General features: G+C 39.5%; 1 protein-coding gene across 4 annotated transcripts in view; it reads left to right on the forward strand.

Annotated features, from left to right (window-relative positions):
- NAMPT (nicotinamide phosphoribosyltransferase) overlaps positions 1–20,196 on the forward strand; it is a 401,813-nt gene that overhangs the window by 358,590 nt on the left and 23,027 nt on the right. For all 4 annotated transcript variants that reach the window (XM_057304070.1, XM_048212899.2, XM_057304071.1 and 1 more), the window contains 4 exons: positions 1,010–1,212; positions 2,198–2,270; positions 2,810–4,095; positions 19,447–19,603. In XM_057304070.1, coding sequence (XP_057160053.1) covers positions 4,039–4,095; positions 19,447–19,603 — 214 coding nt within the window. In that variant the 5' untranslated portion in view covers positions 1,010–1,212; positions 2,198–2,270; positions 2,810–4,038. The remainder of the gene's footprint in view (positions 1–1,009; positions 1,213–2,197; positions 2,271–2,809; positions 4,096–19,446; positions 19,604–20,196) is intronic.

Genomic DNA, 20,196 nt, shown 5'->3' on the forward strand with positions numbered 1-20,196 from the left:
AATTTTAAGTATAGAATGCAATTTATTTTGACAGATGTATACAATTGTAGAATCACTAACCCATTTATAATTTCCATCAACCCAAAAAGTTTCCTCAAAGTTTGCCCCTTTACAGTCAGTCTGCCTCCCTTAACAGTCATGGATCTGCTTTCACTATAGTTTTGCCTTTCTAAAATTTTATACAAATGAAATCATACAGTATGTAGCCTTTCATGCTTAGCTTTCTTCAAGAAAACCGGTCTTATAGCGAGGATATGAAAATCCTCAGTCATAAGTTAGGAAAGGCAAGGAAAATAGTAAGTTTCACCAGTCTGTGCACCTACTTTGGCTTCATCCTCAGTATTAATGCCCAAGAAAAATCGAGTCTTATATGCTAATTATATTTTTCTAAACTCCATTAGAAATAAATACATCATTACTGAAATGAGAAGCGTTTATCTGCGTACCACTGACACGCATCTCATATACCACCAGTGATAAGCAAACCACACTCAAGAAAACACTGCATTAAAAAAATGTTGACAGTTTTTATAGTTCTAGTGGTCTCATTCTCTCAGTCATTGATTTTGGCCATCGAGTCTTAAGGTGACTGTTGGGAAAATGCTTAAGTAATTATGACACCCAAATCCTCACACATAGCATCTAAACTTGTGCGCATCTGTCTTACTTTTAAAAACTCAAACCTTTTTCTTTTTGCTCTCTACCATTACTTCCCACTTTATATGGTTGGAATTAGAAACATTTATGTTTGGATACAATGGGAAACAACACAACTAAGAAAGATGGGAAAACTGAGGCAGCATACAGAGGCTGGGGAGACTTCCTGAAGGATGTAAGAGTTGAAGAGGGCTTCACATCAGATGGGTGATGAACCCAGCATTGTCCAGGTATATGGTGGGTGTAGCAGTCAAACCACAAGGACATTTGCAGTGCAATTCTGTGAACAAGTCCATGTGCTAATCCTTCCTGTTTGTGGATTACTCTTACGCTATCACTTCTGTATTTTCAGAAGACTCAGCAATTTTCTGTGTGTTTCTGTGTGACGGAAGAGGACCCAGCAGACTGAGTCATCAAGAGTGCGTCAAGGGTGGGCAGCACTTGCAGTCAGATCCATGAAGACCCACATCTTTCTGTAGATGAGTCCTTTTCCTTGGGAAATTACAATTCTGAGAGGTCCCCAAAGCACCATGGAAGTTTGAATTAAAAAAAGGCGTAAGTTTAATGAAAAAGTTCTTCTTTACATTTGTCTTCGTGACAGTTGTTGCTGCTTGGTAGAACTAGATGAAGTATAAAGGGGGATGGATAGGACCATTGTCAGGAGTTGCAGATGGGTGAATCCCACACCTACTTCTCTAGGTTAAAAAATTTTTTAAATTTTTTTTAAACTGTGTTTCTTACTGAAGTGATACCAGGTCAGATTGGAATATCTCAGGCAACTCTGAAATACAAACGTGTACCAAAGTCTGTCTGGAAGAGTGTGTGGAAACAGGAGTGGTGCAGTAACCCCCACTTTGCCTGATCAAATATATGAGTGGCAAGCTTTCCTAGCACTCTGAGGGATATAAATCAGAAGCTGGATGCCCGATTTACCTTGCTTGACTCACCATTTGGTAGGAATGGTAGTTTACTCCAGGGCTTTGAATAAAGTGAGGGGACCCAATTGAGTCTTTGTAATGACGTTATTTGTCATGTGTGGGTACCCATGAGAAAGTTTCTCAGAAACTTTTACATGCTACTAACCATACTAAATGCTAGCTGTTAAACTTTTGAGGGAGGCCATTTAAAGATGAAATCTTAACTTTGTATTTGGTGATCATTTCATAGTTCTGAAGTCCAATTAATTCAAAATTGGTCCAGTGTTAAGCATGTAGGTAGTTACATAGAGTGTGCCTGATTCTTAGGCAAATGGTGACTTTTTTTTTAAATTGCTAACATAACTTCTTTTCCTATGGAGATAGCTGTGAGGGTTTAAGTCACTAATATGCGTGCAGGGCTTGTGACTTTCTTACATTTAACAAACAATGTCAATGCAATATTAACATTTTTGCTTGTATTGATATTAAACGTTTTCACCTTAAAAATGCAAATTCAACTCAAAGACTGCAAGATCAAATTTTATTTTGCTTTAAAGAAAATGCTACCATAAACAAAGCCCATTTTGTAATCAGAACCCATTTTTTTTTCCTGCACAAGGCAGCACAGAACAATGGTCAGTTATACATACACGGATTCCAGGAAGATAAGCCAAAAGAATTTGTCTTTTAAGTAAGGTAGGTTATAGAAATTCTAAATCAAGAAAAAAGCACCAAATCAAGAGAGGCATAAAGGATCACCTTCCTTTGAATCACACTGCTTGACTTAATAAAATATGCCAAAATAAAAAAAATAAATCATTTACCTACTTGTTTTAAAAAATAATTTTGCCCAGTAAACACAGGATCAACCAAAAAAAAAAAAAAAAGCCTCTTTTGTTTTCAACCTTTTTGCTTAAAATTATTCTATTATTCTGTATTATTATTTACTACCTTGGTGAGTGTATTATTACCACCTTGGTATCTCACCACTTCCGTGATCTTTTCATGTATAGGTGGAGGCAACTGTCAAGAGTCTGTACTTATTCCAAGACCACAGTCTGGACCCAGGTTGCTTTTAATTGAAGAGGTCTCCGTTTTGTTATGAATCTCTCAATTCACAGCGTACCCCTTCCCATCCCACCCCACCCCCCAGATAAAATGAGATTTTCACTAACTTTAAAAATAGTCTGTAAAGTTCCTGCACCACTTTTCATTGAACCGCTTTTTTTCCCCAGCTACTTGTATCTTGTAAAACCTAAATCTTGGAATTAAAAAAAAAAAAAAAAAAAGGGAAGCAGCAGCAGCTACTGACCATGTGGACAAAGGAAATCTTAGTTTTACGCAAAAATGAAATCACGTATGAGAATTGCATAAGTGGACGGTCTGCACTTAGGTGAAGTCATCTGACGTCGTTTCCCTTCTTCTTTGGAGGTTACCAAACCATTTCCCAAGATTTAACGATTAAAACAATGACGAAAACAGTTTTGCACCGTGTCAAAACTTGGCCCGTTGCCGTTTACTTCTCGGCAGTATTAGATTCAATTAGGCCTCGTACTTTCATTATCTGTGAAGACTGAATTCAACTCCCGCCTTCACGTGCAGGCTGTTTTCTCTGGGAAAGTCAGAACATCATTCAACGGATCAAAGAGCTCAGCCACAGAGGCAGAGGAAAGCGGGGTCCATGCGGCAGAGCAAAAGGGCCCCTCCGACCTTCCTCACCGCAGCTCTTCGAATTTTAAAGAGAGGCTTAGGAGGACCAGGAGGGACAAGAGGGATGCAGGCTAAAGGTTCGCTCCTCAATCCCAGCCGGAGACAAAGGTGAGGAACCGCGCGAGAGGGATGGGGAGACCGGCAGAGAGAGGCTTCTCTGCCCCCAGCCGGGTGGCGTGACTTCAGGACTCAGAAAATGAGTCAGGACAGGAAGGTGTCAGCCGGGCGAGCGAATTGCTTAATCGCAGGAGGGACGAGGCTGGGAATCCCCCCTCCCCGCCCCTCTCCGCTCCGCCGTGCCGGGAAATGAAATCAAGGCAGGGACGAGGGTCCCACGCCGGGATTGCCCGGAAGCCTCCGGTTTCCCGAAGCGGGCGTCCCGGAGAAAGAGCGCGTGCCTCACGTCCTCTCCGCCCAGCCCCGCCCCCCGCGCGCTGCGCACGCGCCGCGGCGCCCCGCCCCTCGCGTCCCCTCCGGGGTGATGGGGGCGGGGGCGGGGAGCCGAGGTGAGGAGTCGGTCGGAGTCCCTGGGCTGAGAGCTCGAGAGCTACCGGCGCCACCACCCCCGTCGCGTCACGGCTCCCGGGCCCGCCCTCCTGTGGCCCCTCCTCCCCACTCCGTTTCCCCCTCCTCTCCCCCGCCCCTCCGACCGAGCGGTGACTTAAGCAACGGAGCGCGGTGAAGCCCATTTTTCTCCTTCCTCGCCGCCGCGCCGGGCAGCTCGCGGCGCGTGGCCCGCACACTCCCGCCCGAGATGAATGCTGCGGCAGACGCCGAGTTCAACATCCTCCTGGCCACCGACTCCTACAAGGTAGAGGTTCGGGGCGGGGGCAGGTGAAGGAGGAGGAGAAGGCGCGTCCGGGACGAGCGCGGAGCTGTGGGGCGGGGGGCGCCGCTCTGGGGTCGTGGCGCGGCACGATCCCGAGGGAAGGAGCGGGCGGGTGGCGGCGGAGACGGCGGGCTGAGGCAGGTGAAGCTGGAGCCGCAGTGGGGAGGAGGTGGATGGAGGAGGGATGGAGGGATGGAGGGATGGACGGCAGGAGGCGGGGCTTTAGGGTGCGTGGTGGGGGGGGGCGCGGCGAGGGGCTGAGGCGGGCCTGAGCCGGCGCAGCCTGCCCGCGGCGGGGCGCGGGGCTCTGGGCTCCGGAGGCCGCGGCGGGGTCGGGGCCAGGGAAGCTTAGGCGTCCCCGGCCGAGCGCACGCCTTCCCCAGGAGCGCGGCCTTTTGGCCTTGGGCCGGGTCGGGCTGGGCCGGCCTGGGAGAAAGGTCGCCAGAGGGGCGGGTCAGTTAGGTAACGGCCCCTGGGGCTCCGCCATGGAGAAAGGGAATGGGGTTTGGAAGTGGGTATTCTCGCCAAGCTGAATCGAGTGCGCCCCCCCCCCCCCTTGCTGGGCAGGTACGTCCCTTCCCAAGGAAGAGGTGGGCGAGGACTTAGTAGGGGTGCCGCAGCAGCCAGCCACGTTCTTCTGCCTGTGGCCGGGGTGTGGAGGACACTTATCTGCCCTCGGTAGAAGTGCTGGATTCCCTCGACCCACTCCCCTGGGCTCCCTTTCAAACTCCATGGCTCCTAGTGATCACCCATACTCCTTATCCCTTGTCGTAAAGGCCGATACGCTGCCCTTATTCCATTAGGGCTACTACAGGATTTCTGTGAAAAGGAAAGTGAAAACACGAGTTGAATGAATTGTAGTTTTAACCCTGGAGAGCTCACAGAGAAATGACACATGTATGTTCATATGCCTATTGGACACGTGAATGTCTTGCTGCCCCATTAGTTTTGTTTGAAACTCACACAAATTAGTAAAGGACGGGGTGATTAGAGGAAAATCTGGCGAATGTTCTTTCCCCTAGTTTCCAAATTACATGAAGTGAACTGAACTATACTTTGCTAAGCTGTTTTGGCCAACGCACTTGAAAGATGAAATGTCAAGCCAGACACCCCACTTGAACAAAATAAATTTTAGTATTTACTTGACAACATGGTAGTTTGGAATATGAAGGAAAGCATAATGCTTTCATATTTGTGGTTTTGGTTGTGAATTTTTGCTTTTTGTTTCTTTCCTTAAATATTTGGAGAAAGTATTTTGGAGAATCCCATTTTACTTAGGTTCTGTTCATCTCTCTCGCTTTAAGATTCTACTTAAGATAATTTAGACAGGTACTTATTTAAATTAGAGCTAAGTTTCATTAACAACTGGTCTTTAAGTGGAATTTTAAAGTAGAAATCTACACCATTGCAAGGAGATCAAAGTATTATCAAGTATGGTTTACTTGGCCTTAAAACTTTCTCTTGTCTTACTTAGCTCCTAGTGTTTTATCTTCAGTAGTGATTTTAGAATGGTCTCATTCATAGTTTTTTCTTAAATTTCTTTTACTAATTTTTTTTCCTAACTAAATCTTTAAAATGATTTCCAGAAGTTTTCTTAATGTGGCAATTAATTATTTGATTGGAAATGGGAAATGTAAACAGGTTGATTGGTCTAACTTTTAAAAACAAAAGAAGTACAAATTCCTTTAGTTTGTAGTTACTCTAGCATTTATACATAAGGAGTGTAAAATTGCCTTAACATCAGTTTTCTGGGATGCTTTTAATTAGAAGAGTGAATTACCTTAAAGTTTTCTCATCTAACAGGGCATACTGAATGCACTATTAGAATTTGCATCTGTTTAATAAAGTTTATTCCTGCCCATTTTCAAATCAGACCAATATGTTTTATTTTTCTCCTGTGAAACCTTTTTATTTTCTTATATGTGGTTTTGAGTTTTTGTTTTAATTCTAGTTAGGTAACATAAAGTGTAGTATTTGTTTCAGGTGTACAATATAGTGATTCAGTACTTCATATCATCACCCAGTGCTCATCAGGACAGGTGTACTCCTTAATCCCCATTGCCTGTTTAACCCATCCCATCACCCACCTCCCCTCTGGTAACTATGTTTGTTCTCCATAATCAAGAGTCCGTTTTTTGGTTTGTCTCTCTCTCTTTTTCCCCTTTGCTCGTTTTTGTTTTGTTTCTTAAATTCCACATATGAGTGAAATCATACAGTATTTGTCTTTCTTTAACTGATATATTTTGCTTAGCATGATACTTTCGAGCTCCATCCATGTCCTTGCAAATGGCAAGATTTCATTCTTTTTTATGGCTCAGTAATCCATTTTATATATATACCACCCCTCTTTATTCATCAGTCAAGGGTACTTGGGCTGCTTCCATATCTTGGCTATTGTAAATAATGCTGCTATAAACATAGGGGTGCATGTATCCCTTCGAATTAGTGTTTTTGTATTTTGGGGCAAGTATCCAGTAGTAAAAATTACTGGATTGTAGGGTAGTTATATGTTTAACTTTTTGAGGAATCTCCATACTGTTTTCCAGATTGACTGCACCAGTTTGCATTCCCACCAGCAGTGCAAGAGGGTTCCTTTTTCTCCACATCGCCAACACCTGTTGTTTCTTGGGTTGTTGATTTTAGCCATTTTGACAGGTGTGAGGTGATAGCTCATTATAGTTTTTGGTTTGCATTTCCCTGATGGTAAGTGATGTTGAGGATCTTTTCATGTGTCTTTCGGCCATCTGTATCTCTTCGTTGGAGAACTGTCTGTTCATGTCTTCTGCCCATTATTCAAATTGGATGATGTGTTTTGTGGGTGTTGAGTTGTATAAGTTCTTTATATATTTTGGATACTAACTCTTTCATAGGACATGTCATTTGCTAATGACATCCTCCCTTTCAGTAAGCTGCCTTCTAGTTTTGTTGATTGTTTGCTGTGCAGAAGCTTTTTGTTTAGGGGCGCCTGGGTGGTGCAGTAGTTAAGCATCTGCCTTCCGCTCAGGGCGTGATCCCAGTGTTCTGGGATCGAGCCCCACATCAAGCTCCTCTGCTAGGAGCCTGCTTCTTCCTCTCCCACTCCCCCTACTTGTGTTCCCTCTCTCGCTGGCTGTCTCTGTCAAATGAATAAATAAAATCTTTAAAAAAAAAAAAAAAAAGAGAGAAGCAGCAGCTTTTTGTTTAGATGTAGTCCCAATAGTTTATTTTTGCTTTTTTTCCCCCTTGCCTCAGGAACCATACCCAGAAAGAAGTTGCATCGGCTGATGTCGAGAAGTTACTGCTCGTGTTCTTTTCTAGGATTTTTATGGTTTCAGGTCTCACGTTTAGGTCTTTAATCCATTTTGAATGTATTTTGTGTGTGGTATAAGAAAGTGGTCCAGTTTCACTCTTTGCATGTAGCGATCCAGTTTTCCCAGCACCATTTGTTGAAGAGACTGTCTTTTCCCATTGGATGTTTTTTCCTGCTTTATCAAAGATTAATTGACCATGTAGTTACGGGTATATTTCTGGGCTTTCTGTTCTGTTCCACTCATCTGTGTATCTACTTTTGTGCTAGTACAATACTGTTTTGATTACTACAGCTTTGTAATATATCTTGAACTCCAGAATTGTGATATCTCCAGCTTTGCTTTCCTGTTTCAAGATTGCTTTGGCTATTCAGGGTCTTTTGTAGTTCCACAGAAATTTTAGCATTGCTCTGTTTCTCTTAAAAATGCTGTTGGGATTTTGATTGAGATTGCATTAAATGTGTGAATTGCATTGGGAGTATAGACACTTCAACAATATTTGTTCTTCCAATCCATGAACATGGAATGTCTTTCCATTTCTTTGTGTCATCTTCAGTTTCTTTCATCAGTGTTTTATAGTTTTCAGAGTATAGGTCTTTCACCTCTTTGGTTAGATTTATTCTTAGGTGTCTTATTATTTTGGGTGCAAATGTAAATGGGATTGTTTTCTTAATTTCTCCTGCTGCTGCTGCTTCAGTATTAATGCATAGAAATGCAGGATTTCCATATATTTTGTATCCTGAGACTTCACTGAATTCTTTTATCAGTTATAGTAGCTATTTGGTGGAGTCTTTTGGGTTTTCTATAAATGGTGTCATCTGCAAATAGTGAATATTTGACTTCTTTACCAGTTTGGATGTGTTTTATTCCTTTTTCTTGTCTGACTACTGTGCTGTGAACTTTCAGTAATAATGCTGAATGAAAGTAGTGAGAGTGGATGGATATCCTTGTCTTGTTCCAGACCTTAGGTTTGGGAAAAGCTCTCAGTTTTTCCCCATTGAGGATGATGTTCACTGTAGGTTTTCAGATATGGCCTTTATTATGTTGAGGTATGTTCCCTCTAAACCTGCTTTGTTGATGCTTTTTATCATGAGTTGTACTTTGTTAAAATGCTTTTTCTGCATCTACTGAAATGATCCTATGGTTCTTATTCTTTCTCTTATTGATGTATCACACGTTGATTCATTTGCAAATATTCAACTACCCTCGCAACCCAGGAATAAATCCCACTTGATCGTGGTGAATAATTTTTTTAATGTATTGTTGGATTTGGTTTGCTAGTATTTTATTGAAGATTTCTGTCTATGTTCAGTAGAGATATTGGCCTGTAGTTCTCTTTTTTAGTGGTGTGTTTATCTGGTTTTGGTCGCAGGGTAATGCCTCATAGAATGAATTTGGAAGTTTTCCTTCCTTTTCTATTTTTTGGAATAGTTTGAGAAGAATAATATTAACTCTTCTTTAAATATTTGGTGGAATTTGCCTGTAAACCCATCTGATCCTGGGCTCTTGTTTGTTAGGAGTTTTTTGATTACTGACTCAATTTCTTTGCCTAATAATCACTCTTTTCTAATTTTCTATTTCGTCCTGTTTCAGTTTTGTACTTCAGATGTTTCCGTATATTTAGCCATTTCTTCTAGGTTGTCCAGTTTGTTGGCATATAGTTTTTCATGGTATTCTCTTATAATTGCTTGTATTTCTGTGGTGTCAGTTGTTATTTCTTCTCTCTTATTTGTGATTTTATTTATTTGCATCCTTTCTCTTTTTTTCTTGATGAGTCTTGATAGAGGTTTATCAATTTTGTTGAGTTTTTCAGAGAACCAGCTCCTGGTTTCATTGCTCCATTCCATTGGTTTTTTTTAAGTTTCTATATCACTTATTTCTGCTGTAATCTCTATTATTTACTTCTTTCTGCTGTTTTTAGGTGTTGTTTGTAGGTTTTTTTTTTTTCCAAGCTCCTTTAGGTGTAAGATTAGGATGTTTGAGATTTTTCTTTTTGAGATAGTCTTGTATTTCTATAAACTTGCCTCTCAGAATTGTTTTTGTTGCATCCCAGAAGTTTTGGACCATTGTTTTTTCATTGGTTTCCATGTACTTTTTATTTTTTGATTTCCTGGTTGACCCGTCATTGTTGAGTAGCTTGTTATTTAAATTCCATGTATTTGTCATCTTGCCAGATTTTTTCTGGTGGTTGACTTCTAGCTTCATAGTGTTGTGGTCAGAAAAGATGGCGTGGTGTGACTTGGATCTTCTTGAATTTGTTGAGGCTTGTTTTGTGGCCTAATATGTAATCTGTTCTGGAGAATGTTCTGTGTGCACCTGAAAAGAATATGTATTCTGCTGTCTTAGGATAGAATGCTATGAATTCATCTGTTACATCCATCTGTTCATTCAAAGCCATTGTTTCCTTGTTGATTTTCTGTTTAGATGATCAGTACATTGATGTACATGGGCTCTTAAAGTCCCCTATTATTATTGTATTATTTTCCATTAGTTCCTTTGTGTTTATTATTAACTTTTATGTATTTGGTGTTCCTATGTTGGGTGCATAAATATTTACAATTGTTATATCTTCTTGTTGGATTGTCCCTTATATTATTATATAGTGTCCTTCTTTGTCTGTTGTTTTACAGTCTAATTTGCCCAGGGGCGCCTGGGTGCCTCAGTCGTTAAGCCTCTGCCTTCCGCCCAGGGCGTGATCCCAGGGACCTGGGATCGAGTCCCGCATCAGGCTCCCTGCTCCACTGGGAGCCTGCTTCTTCCTCTCCCACTCCTCCTGCTTGTGTTCCCTCTCTCGCTGGCTGTTTCTCTGTCAAATAAATAAATAAAATCTTTAAAATAAATAAATAAATAATAAATAAAAATAAAGTCTAATTTGCCCAATAAAAGTATACTCTGGCTTTCTTTTGACCTCCATTTGCATGATAGATGTTTCTCCATCCCCTCACTTTCAATCTGCAGGTGTCTTTAGGTCTAAAAGGAGTCTCTTATAGGCAGGATGTAGATGGATCTGGTGTTTTTATCCCTTCTGTCACCTCCTGCCTTTTGATTGGAGTGTTTAGTCCATTTACATTCAAAGTAATTATTGGTAGATATGTATTTATTGCCATTTTATTTATTTATTTTTGGGGAGTGGTTGTTTCTGACAATATTCTCTGATCTGTTCTTGTCTTTTATGGTTTGCTGGTTTTCTTTAGTGATATATTTGGATTTATTTGTCTTTATTCTTTGCCTATTTATTAGTGGTTTTATGTTTGTGCTTACCATTAGGTTTGTATGTAATCTCTTTGGCGTTTAGCAGTTCATATTAAGTTGATGGTCATTTAAGTTTGAACCCATTCTTTACTCCTCTTCCCACATTTTAAGTATATGTTGTCATATTGTCCATCCTTTTATTTTGTGAGTTCCTTGACTGATTTTTTTCCAGAACTGTTTACTGCTTTTGTATTTTGTACCTTTATACTGTCACATTTGGTCTCTGTGTTCCGCTCAGAGATTCCCCTTTAATATTTCTTGCAGGGCTGGTTTAGTGATCATGAGCTCCCTTAGTCTTTGGGAAACTCTCTCTACTTCTATTCTGAATGATAGCCTTGCTGAATAGAGTATTCTTGCCTGCAGATTTTTTCCATTCAGGCACTTTGAATATATTGTGCTCTTCTGGCTTAGAAAGTTGCTGCTCAATGATCTGCTAATAGACTTATAGGGTCTCCCTTGTACGTGACTATATTCTTTTGTCGTGCTGCTTTTAAAATGTTTTATCACTATATTTTGACAATTTGATTACTGTATGTCTTGCTGTGGATCTGCTTTTGTTGATTTTGGGGGGGGACGGGGGGGGGGTGGTCCGTGTCTCCTGGACCTGGATGTCTGTTTCCTTCCCCAGTTTGAGGTAAGTTTTCAGCTATTATAATTTCTTCAAATAAATTTTCTTCCCCTTTTTCACTCTTTTTTTCTTCTGGAACTCCTAGAATATGAATGTTAATACGTTTGATGGAGTTACTGAGTTCCTTATGTCCCTGTTTTGGGTAATTATTTTTTTCTCTCTTTCTGTCTCCTAGGTCATTAATTTGTTTCTCTGCTTCTTCCAGCTTGTTCATTTCATTAAGCATGCTTCTTATTTTGTTTATCGAGCCCTTTATCTCTCCTATGTTATTCCTTAACTCTGTGTTAATGATCTCACCGATGCCTTCTACTCTTTCCTCAAGTCCAGTATTTTTATGATCATTACTTTAAATTCTCTTTCTAGCATGTTACATATATTTGTTTCACTTAGATCTCTCCCCAGGCCTTGTCCTGTTCTTTCATTTGGGACAAGTTCGTCTGTCTTCCCATTTTGTCTTAGTCTCTGTGCCTGCTTCTGTGTATTGGGAAAATCAGCTGCATGTCCTGTTCTTGAAGGTAATGAAACAGAGGTTCTGTAGTGCCGTGCCTTGTAGTGTCCCCTGTTCCCCAGGATCTGGCACTTCTGAGAGTGTCTCCAGTGTGTGCCACATGTGCTCAGCTGTTGTGTCCTGGCTGCTTTATCCTTTAGGCCAGTTATCTGCAGAGGCTGTCTTTACTTGTTTTGGGCAGTGTTTTGTCCCCCGCCCTGAATGTAGCATGTTTTAACTAGGTGTGCTTGGTTCTGCTTGTGGAATGAGGCCTGTTGCCACTGCCACTGGAACCGAGGCCCTGCAAATCTCCGTCTCTGAAGGCACTGTGTGAGCAGGCATTTGGGCTGGTCTGCGTGAGGGGGCCCACAGTGCTAGCACTGAGACAAATGTGAGCAGGAGAGGCAGTTCCATCCAAGCGTGCTTGGGGGGAGGGGGTGTAATTAGGTTAGGTAGGGAATGTGGATGCTGCACTGGTTCCCATAGGTGGTCCTATGCTTATGCTGAGGGGCAGGGAGAGGGAAATGGCTCCTGTCAGTTCCTTTGTTCCCAGAGGGGTCTTTCCGTGGACACTGCCCCTCTGAGACATGCTCCAAGATGAGCAGGTAACCTCCCCACTGTGTGCCCCACGCTCTCTTCAGATCACTGTTTCCACACTATGTTCATGGGCTGTTTGACTTGCCTTCTATCCAAGAGCAATGCAATGCAATGCCCTCTGGGCTCTAACCTAGCCAAGCCTGCTGACCTTTAAAACTCGGGTCTTTAAAACTCTTGCTACCTGCAAGAACTCACGAAATTTGGCTCCTCTTGCTTTCCAAGCAAGATGCTATGGGGATTCTTATTCCAGTGTGCTCCCCTGTGTGCTAGTCTGTCTCTAGCCCTTCTTTCTTCCACTGCAGTGGCCGTGATCTTTTCATTCCAAACCTGGTCTCTGTACTTCCTGCCTCCTTCAATGTGGCATCTTCTTGACTTTTAGTTGTGGAATTTGTTCTGACAGTCTTCAGGTGGATTTCCAGGGTATTTAGGATGATTAGTATCTAAGTTGTGGGATGAGGCAAGCCTGTGTCGTCCTACTCTGCCACCATCTTCCAAGTTTGTCTAATATAAATAAAACCTTTTAAGAAGATTTTTATCTTGGGGCACCTGGGTGCCTCAGTTAGTTAAGCATCTGCCTTCGGCTCAGGTTGTGATCTCAGGGTCCTGGGATCAAGCTTCATGTTAGGCTCCCTGCTTCTCCCTCTCTCCCCCTCCCTGCTTGTATGTTCTCTCTCAAATAAAATCTTACTAAAAATTAAAAAAAAAAAGATTTTTCATTTTTCCTCCCCAAAAATCCCTCAAGAGGATTCAGTCAGGTTGATGTGTTTTATACCAGTATACTAAAATAGATGGTGTATTCCACACTGACATTTTTAAGTTTCATTTGTCTTACATATTTTGTGGTCCTTATAACCAGTATTCCATTTTTACCTTTTTATCTTCTTAGATGAAGAAGAGATAGAAATGATAATCCTGAGGTTAGAAGTAATGAAATTTTTATTTGGCAATTACATGAAACTATTACATATTCTTATCAATACTTACAAACTACTGGCCAGTTAAAGTAGGTAGGGAACCTAGTGGTTTTAGACGTGTTGATGAGAGAGAGAATATTGTGGATTTCTTCTTTCTAAAACCAAAGAAAGAATAGTTGGTTGTCTGAGGACTACAAAAAGGTTTTTTGCAAGTAGTAGAGTAGTGTCCAGGCACATGCCAACATGGTTATTTTGTTTTTACTTGTATCCTCTCTGGAGGGTTCAAGACAATTTGGACCAGAGGAGGAGCTTTGAAAATATATATTCATTTCTGTAATCTATACTATATTATACACAATAAGGAACTGAGAAACAGGTAAATGTGGTTGTTTCTTCCATTTTCATCCTGGGTTCTTGTTTAATCATTTTCAAAATGGCATAAAGTAGTGGGTTGTATTTATGTTGTGCTATGCCGGCTAGGGAAAGGTGCATTGGGCTGCTTTAGCCATTGCAGTACTTAAAAAGCATTTGGAACTTTTTGTAAAGGAGATCAGATTTTTGTTTTGAGGGTTTTTTCCCACCTACCCCTGGGGTAGCCATTGATAAGTTTACAAATAACTGGCTCATTAAGAGGTGCATTTCTGTTCCTTGTTCCTTTCCCTTGCTTCTATGTAGATAATGTTAGATTTATTATTTTTGAACATTTTACCAATTAGCAGATCAAAATGGAAGATGTTATCAATTGAGTTGAAAAATATATATAGTGTACGATAGTAATCTCTAAGCAATTTACACATCACCCCTTGTTATGAATTGTGCTATCCAGTGTGTTGCTTCTCAAAAGTTCATTTGTAAACTGGTTATCTGGAACTCAGCCCATTTTCATTAATTCATTTAATAAATATTGGAGATCTCCTAAGTACTGTAAAAGACAAAAGATGTCTCTTAAAATCCAGCATGGGTGAAAGTTGGTTTTAGAGAAGTTACAGAAGGTTGTATAATTTATGTATGGTGATTAGTCACCCAAGGTAGCTTTTTTAAAAAAGATTTTGCCGCCTCATTAATGGCAGATTAACAAACTTTAAAGGTTTGGGCTTTTTGGAAAGAGAGCTGGGGACAGATCTTACTGGCAAGTTAGTCCTGGCTGGAACTTTAGCTACCCAGTGTCTGAGCTGTTCCTGTTTTTCATGGTTGCTGCTTTTTCGTTGCTTCTGAACAAACACTTAAGTTATGTCACAGCGACTCTCAGGGCAGCCTGAGCCTTGTGAGGAGTGGAGTACTGTTACAGTTTGTGTGTATGTCCGAGATAACCTGTGCATTCGCATGATGCAATTTTCCAGTGAGTTTTATATTATAAATTATAGGAAAAGCTCAGGCAACAGAAATAAAATTCTATATGTAAATCATGAATGTGCTTCATAAGAAGATTAACTCAGATCAGTAGTAGTTATATAATATTTTGCAAGACAAAGATACCAGAAGCTGGTGTCCTCTTGTTAGCTGACTACATCTTTTTCAAAGGTGTGCCAAAAAAAAAAAAGGTACAAATTATCAGGAACTCTGTGCCAGGAGGTTTAGGGGAAGGGGCAGTATGATTATAGTTGATTTAACAATTTCCTCTCTTCCCCAAAATACAAACCAAAAATCTTTAAGCCATACTTTTGAAGTTATTTTAAAGTTCTGAAGTTGCTTCAAAAGCCAAATAGCAAAAAACTATTTATTTTCTTCAGCAGTAGAAGTATTTCCAAGGCTTGAAAAATCTTTAAGAAGTAAGAATCAGTTAACTTTTTTGCTATTTTTAGTACATTAGCATTCACGAGGCAGAAAGTCTTAGCCATTGTAAGGCTGAGTAGATCCTCTTTTGAGTGCCCTTATAAATTATATAGATAATATAAGTTATTTGTGACATTATATATATTTTCCCATGTGCTCTTATATACACATGGTATTGTTAAAATGTTGGCTTATGATTATTTCCTATCTGTTAAAATTATAACTGATAAAGTATGTTAGTAGTGGTTGCCTTTGGTCTTGTGATCCCATTGTAAAAGAAAAGCTCTTGGGGCGCCTGGGTGGCACAGTGGTTAAGCGTCTGCCTTCGGCTCAGGGCGTGATCCCGGTGTTACGGGATCGAGCCCCACATCAGGTTCCAACGCTATGAGCCTGCTTCTTCCTCTCCCACTCCCCCTGCTTGTGTTCCCTCTCCCTGGCTGTCTCTATCTCTGTCGAATAAATAAATAAAATCTTTAAAAAAAAGAAAAGAAAGAAAAGCTCTTGAAAAAACATCAGATCAGCTTCATGGGAAATCTGAAGAGGCTCAGGAAAAAGTCTGTTCTCACAGAAAGATTCTGTGCAACTTAAATACTTCTATTTCTTTTCATTTTTAAATTATTTTTAGGTGGGGGGAGGAGGAGAGGGACAGGGAAAGAGAGAGACTCTTAAGCAGGCTCCATGCTCAGCGCCAAGCCCTGTGCAGGGCCCAGTCCTATGACCCTGAGATTATGACCTGAGCTGAAACCAAGAGTCGGATGCTTAACTGACTGAGCCACCCAAGCACTCCTCATATTTCTATTGAAATGTCATACTTGGGACAAGGATATGTAGCCTAGGGATTGATTATAATTTTTAGCTTTTCATGAAGTAAATCAATCACAAGACTGTGAAATTAACTTCTATTAAAAGAGCTAATTTCTCCTGTGTGCCTGTGTTCTTTACCACACACGTATTCACATACTGGTAGTGTGCTCTGTCAGGTGTAGGAAAATCATGCTAGTTTAGGAAACATTTTTAGAGATAAGGTTTGCTGAGGATATTATGAGAAGTTAGCTATTTTCATCTTACAGATAATGTTAAATTTATTGTAGAACCATTTTCTCTATTGATAGAAGGCAAAGTAGTGCTAATAAAACCAACATGTTTAATAACTCCCTTTTTGTAGTTCAGTTTAATTTTGAATACTATGGAACTTTGTTAGTATTACTTGATACATTTAAAACTGAGCTCTTGATTTCCCAATCCATTCCTTCCACAGCCTTCGTCATCTCAGGAAATGGCACCGTTATTCACCCAGTTGCTCAAGCAAAAAATGTAGGAAACATTAATTCCTCCCCCCTCCCATCCCCCAATTATAATCTATTAGCCTAATTCTCCTTTACCTCCAAATGAGCCACTTCCATCATCTAAGCTAGTCTTTAGCCTCTCACCTGATGGTCCTGCTTCCTCTTTGGTCACCCTGTAATCCATTCTCGACCTGTCAAGCTGATCCTCATAAAATATGAAGATCATATTCACACTTGATTTAATATTCAAGCTCCTTGCAGTAACATACAAGCCTTACACGATCTTGTCCCTGCATCTCTCTGTAACCTTACCATGTACTTGGGACTCCTCCTCCCCACTCTCTCATGCGCCAACCACACTGGTGTTGTGTTCTGTCCCTTAAATCAGTGTATTTCCTATCTCCTTGTAGTTTAAGGTCCTGTCACCATCTCAGAGAAGCCTTCCTGGCCCTCTCTTTACAGCAGTGTGTCAGGCCCCCTGTAGCCCTTCATTTTCTTTTAATTTTTAAAACCTACATCTAGATCTGAAGTTATTTTGATTTATATGTTTTTCTCTGACCTCCCAGTCCTCATTAGCCCTTTGAGAATAAAAACCACCTTAGCCCATTTACTTCCCCATCCTCAGTACCTGAAACAGTGCCTGATACATAGTGGATACACAGTATATATTTATGAATAAACTATTTACAAAATAAATAACAGTTTATTAATTTAATTTTCTGCTGTATCACCTCATTTTCTAGTGAAGGTTCCAAGTGGTTCAGAGAGAGCGGTTTACCAGAAAGTAAAATGAAAAGGGTAGTAAACCTAGCAAAACTGGAACCATTATAAATTTTCTATTGGTTATATTCTTAGAATAGTATTTACTTCTTAAGAAGCTCTGTTTGGAAAAAAATTTCCCGTTAAAACAATGGTATAAGCCAATATAAATAGATCTGAACATACTATTTGATTCTTTAAATATATTGGGTGTTCCTTGGTAGGTGGTTAATTGCCTGAGAATTAGCATCTTCAGCTAAATTCTAGACTAGTTCTCGAAAGTTCTCCTAAGAAGATTTTAGAAGTCACACTTCATTTCTAATTAAGCAGCCTAGACAATTTTGTGTTTTTAATGACATTTGTTTTCAGAGGAGGCATTCTGAATACTTATGCAAAGGTTGTAATATATAATTAAAGAACACGACAGAAGTAAAGCTTTAAAATTATAAACATATTCAGTCATTGTCCAGAACTGGAACTGTATTTGTATGATCGAAAAGTTTTAGTATACTTTTAGACCAGTGTGGAGTTAAATAGTTTAGGAACATTTCCATTCAGCTTTTGACTGTTTGGTCTACTCGGAAGACGAAAATTATTTATTTGCCTTCTCATACTTTTAAATCTGATATAGAAAAAGTTAATTTATAAAGATGCACCCTTAAGTATCTGAACTGCAAAAAGGTCAAACAGAGTCACAGCTATGAATCTGACTTCTGTAAACTTGCCTAATGTGATCCAGACCTTTACTTGATTTTTACTTCATCCTAGTTGACTTTTCTTCTACCTCACTGCTTATTCCCACTAAAGGAGTTGGAGTTACTTATATTGTGAACTGGACATTTTCATTCTTACGTACATCTTGGGTATGTTTTTAGGTGGTATTACCTTTTTCTAATTCGTTTCCTGAGTAGTTGAAATAGTAGTGATTTATTCCTAGGGTATTATTCATATATATATGTTGTCTTTGCATTTTGATGAATTGGTTCATAGACTGAACTGCCCTGGGTTTTGTTTTAGCTATTTCATGGGGCTACTACTTCAGCTTCCAGTAGTAGTATCAGTCTCTAGGTTCTAACCTAAAAAAAACAAGAATAAAAACCCAAACCAAACCCTGGTGTCTACCTCTACGTTTAAGATTCTTCTCTCAGGTTGCCTTCAAACAGCATAAGGGTGCTGTTTTCATAGAGTTGCAATTTGCTTCTTTTGGAGAAGAAACATTTATCAAACATTTGTGATTTTTTTTTTTTTTTGCTCTCTATATAGAGTATTTTTATTTTAGAATTTCTGTGCTAAGCTACAAAGATTTTTTAGATTAAAGCCAAGTTTTACTTTAAGATTGTGCATCCAAACAAGAAAAGCATTAGTTTCCCTAAACTGAGGATCAGAGCTAAACAGGAAGAATGGTTTATGTTCACAGTGGTCATCCATGGAACTTGTTCTGCAACGATCATTTCATTACCCGCTTGACCGCCCTCTCCCTTAAGCTTTAAGGCATTTTCATTCCTACTGTTTCAACAGAGCACATACATATTATTCTTCCAGTTATTTTCTATTGGTAAAATGTTTTAACCACTTTAAAATATAAGAAAATACAAATTATAATGAACTCACTTTTTTCTTAAAACAAAGACATACTAACTTTCAACAGTGACTCTAACCCAAATTCATGGAAAAGAAATAATACTTCTTCATGTATTTCAACTCCTAAGGATTTGATGATGCCCTGGACATTTATTTCCCAATTCAGAGGAAATTTGAGAAAAAGTAATATTATAAAACAGGATTTTTTTTTTTTTTTTTTGCTGCTGCTGCTGCTTTCATCCAGGTTTTCATAGTGTTACAATGAAGGCTGGAAGTAGTCATTCTCACTGCCTCACTATACAGATGAAGTAGAGCCATGGGAAGTCATTGACTATTGACTTACCAAACATGGTACATTTGGATAGTAACACTACCAAATTCTGCTTCCAATTCATTTTTTATAACATGGGTATGCCCCCCCAGGCAGCTACATCTCCCTTTCCCTGAAGGAAGACCATTCCTCAAGACCAAATGAGATACCTCTCTTCGTTCGAACTTTGAAGTGCCCATCTGTCCCCTTAGAGGCCTCATACTTCGTTAAGTTCAGTTAATTTAATAGTCTCCTGTGGTTTTGAAATTAAGATACTGAACTATAAAAAAGTATCCTAATAAGTATGATGCTTATTTTTGTATTCTTTACAGCTAGGAAAAGAAGCTGATCAGAGGAAATAAGTGTAATTTCTCTGGTTTTCGATAATTTCAAGCCTTTCTGTCATGATTTATATTCTTTTCTTATGTTCTCTAACTCAAGTATTTCTCTTTTCTTTAGGTTACTCACTATAAACAGTACCCACCCAATACAAGCAAAGTTTATTCCTACTTTGAATGCCGTGAAAAGAAGACAGAAAACTCCAAAATAAAGAAAGTGAAATACGAGGAAACAGTATTTTACGGGTTGCAGTACATTCTTAATAAGTACTTAAAAGGTATTATTTTTCCTAGTATGTTTAAAATGCTGCTTTTATGTAATGCTTCATAATTTTTTATCTATATTATATTCTATGATTTGAAATAACTCAAGTTTAATTTTGATATTTACTTAACTACTTTGACTATTTTAGGGGTTGTTTTAGAATTATAAAAAAATCTGTTAATTTGAATGCATTAAATCTTATAATTTGGTGTATGTGCTTATTGTTCCAAGTATGAGAAAGATTTTCTGAAACTAAAAAATTCGGGAATAAGTTTAGAAAAGTCAATTTTCTGAGGCTAATTTGGTATGTTAATAGGTTTAAGTCATTCACAGTAAAGGATTCATTATTCATCTGGGAATTCATTTTGAATTATGGTAACAGAATATTTTTGTCATAGTCTGTTTTATCTTAAAAGCCTATTTTTCAGAACTGCCTGACACTGTGGCCTTAGTCTCAAGTGTTAAAATGGAAAAACCCCCAAAATAATTTCTGTGCTTTTGTATTTGAAAGTCCATGTCTAGTTTGTTTTATGATGGTATTTCTTGGGCAAAAACAGTTCACAGAGGTTTTATACATTTTGGAAAATTTCATCTCTGAAGCCTTTT

Source organism: Ursus arctos, unplaced genomic scaffold, assembly GCF_023065955.2.
Source record: "Ursus arctos isolate Adak ecotype North America unplaced genomic scaffold, UrsArc2.0 scaffold_3, whole genome shotgun sequence".
Lineage (NCBI taxonomy): Eukaryota > Metazoa > Chordata > Mammalia > Carnivora > Ursidae > Ursus > Ursus arctos.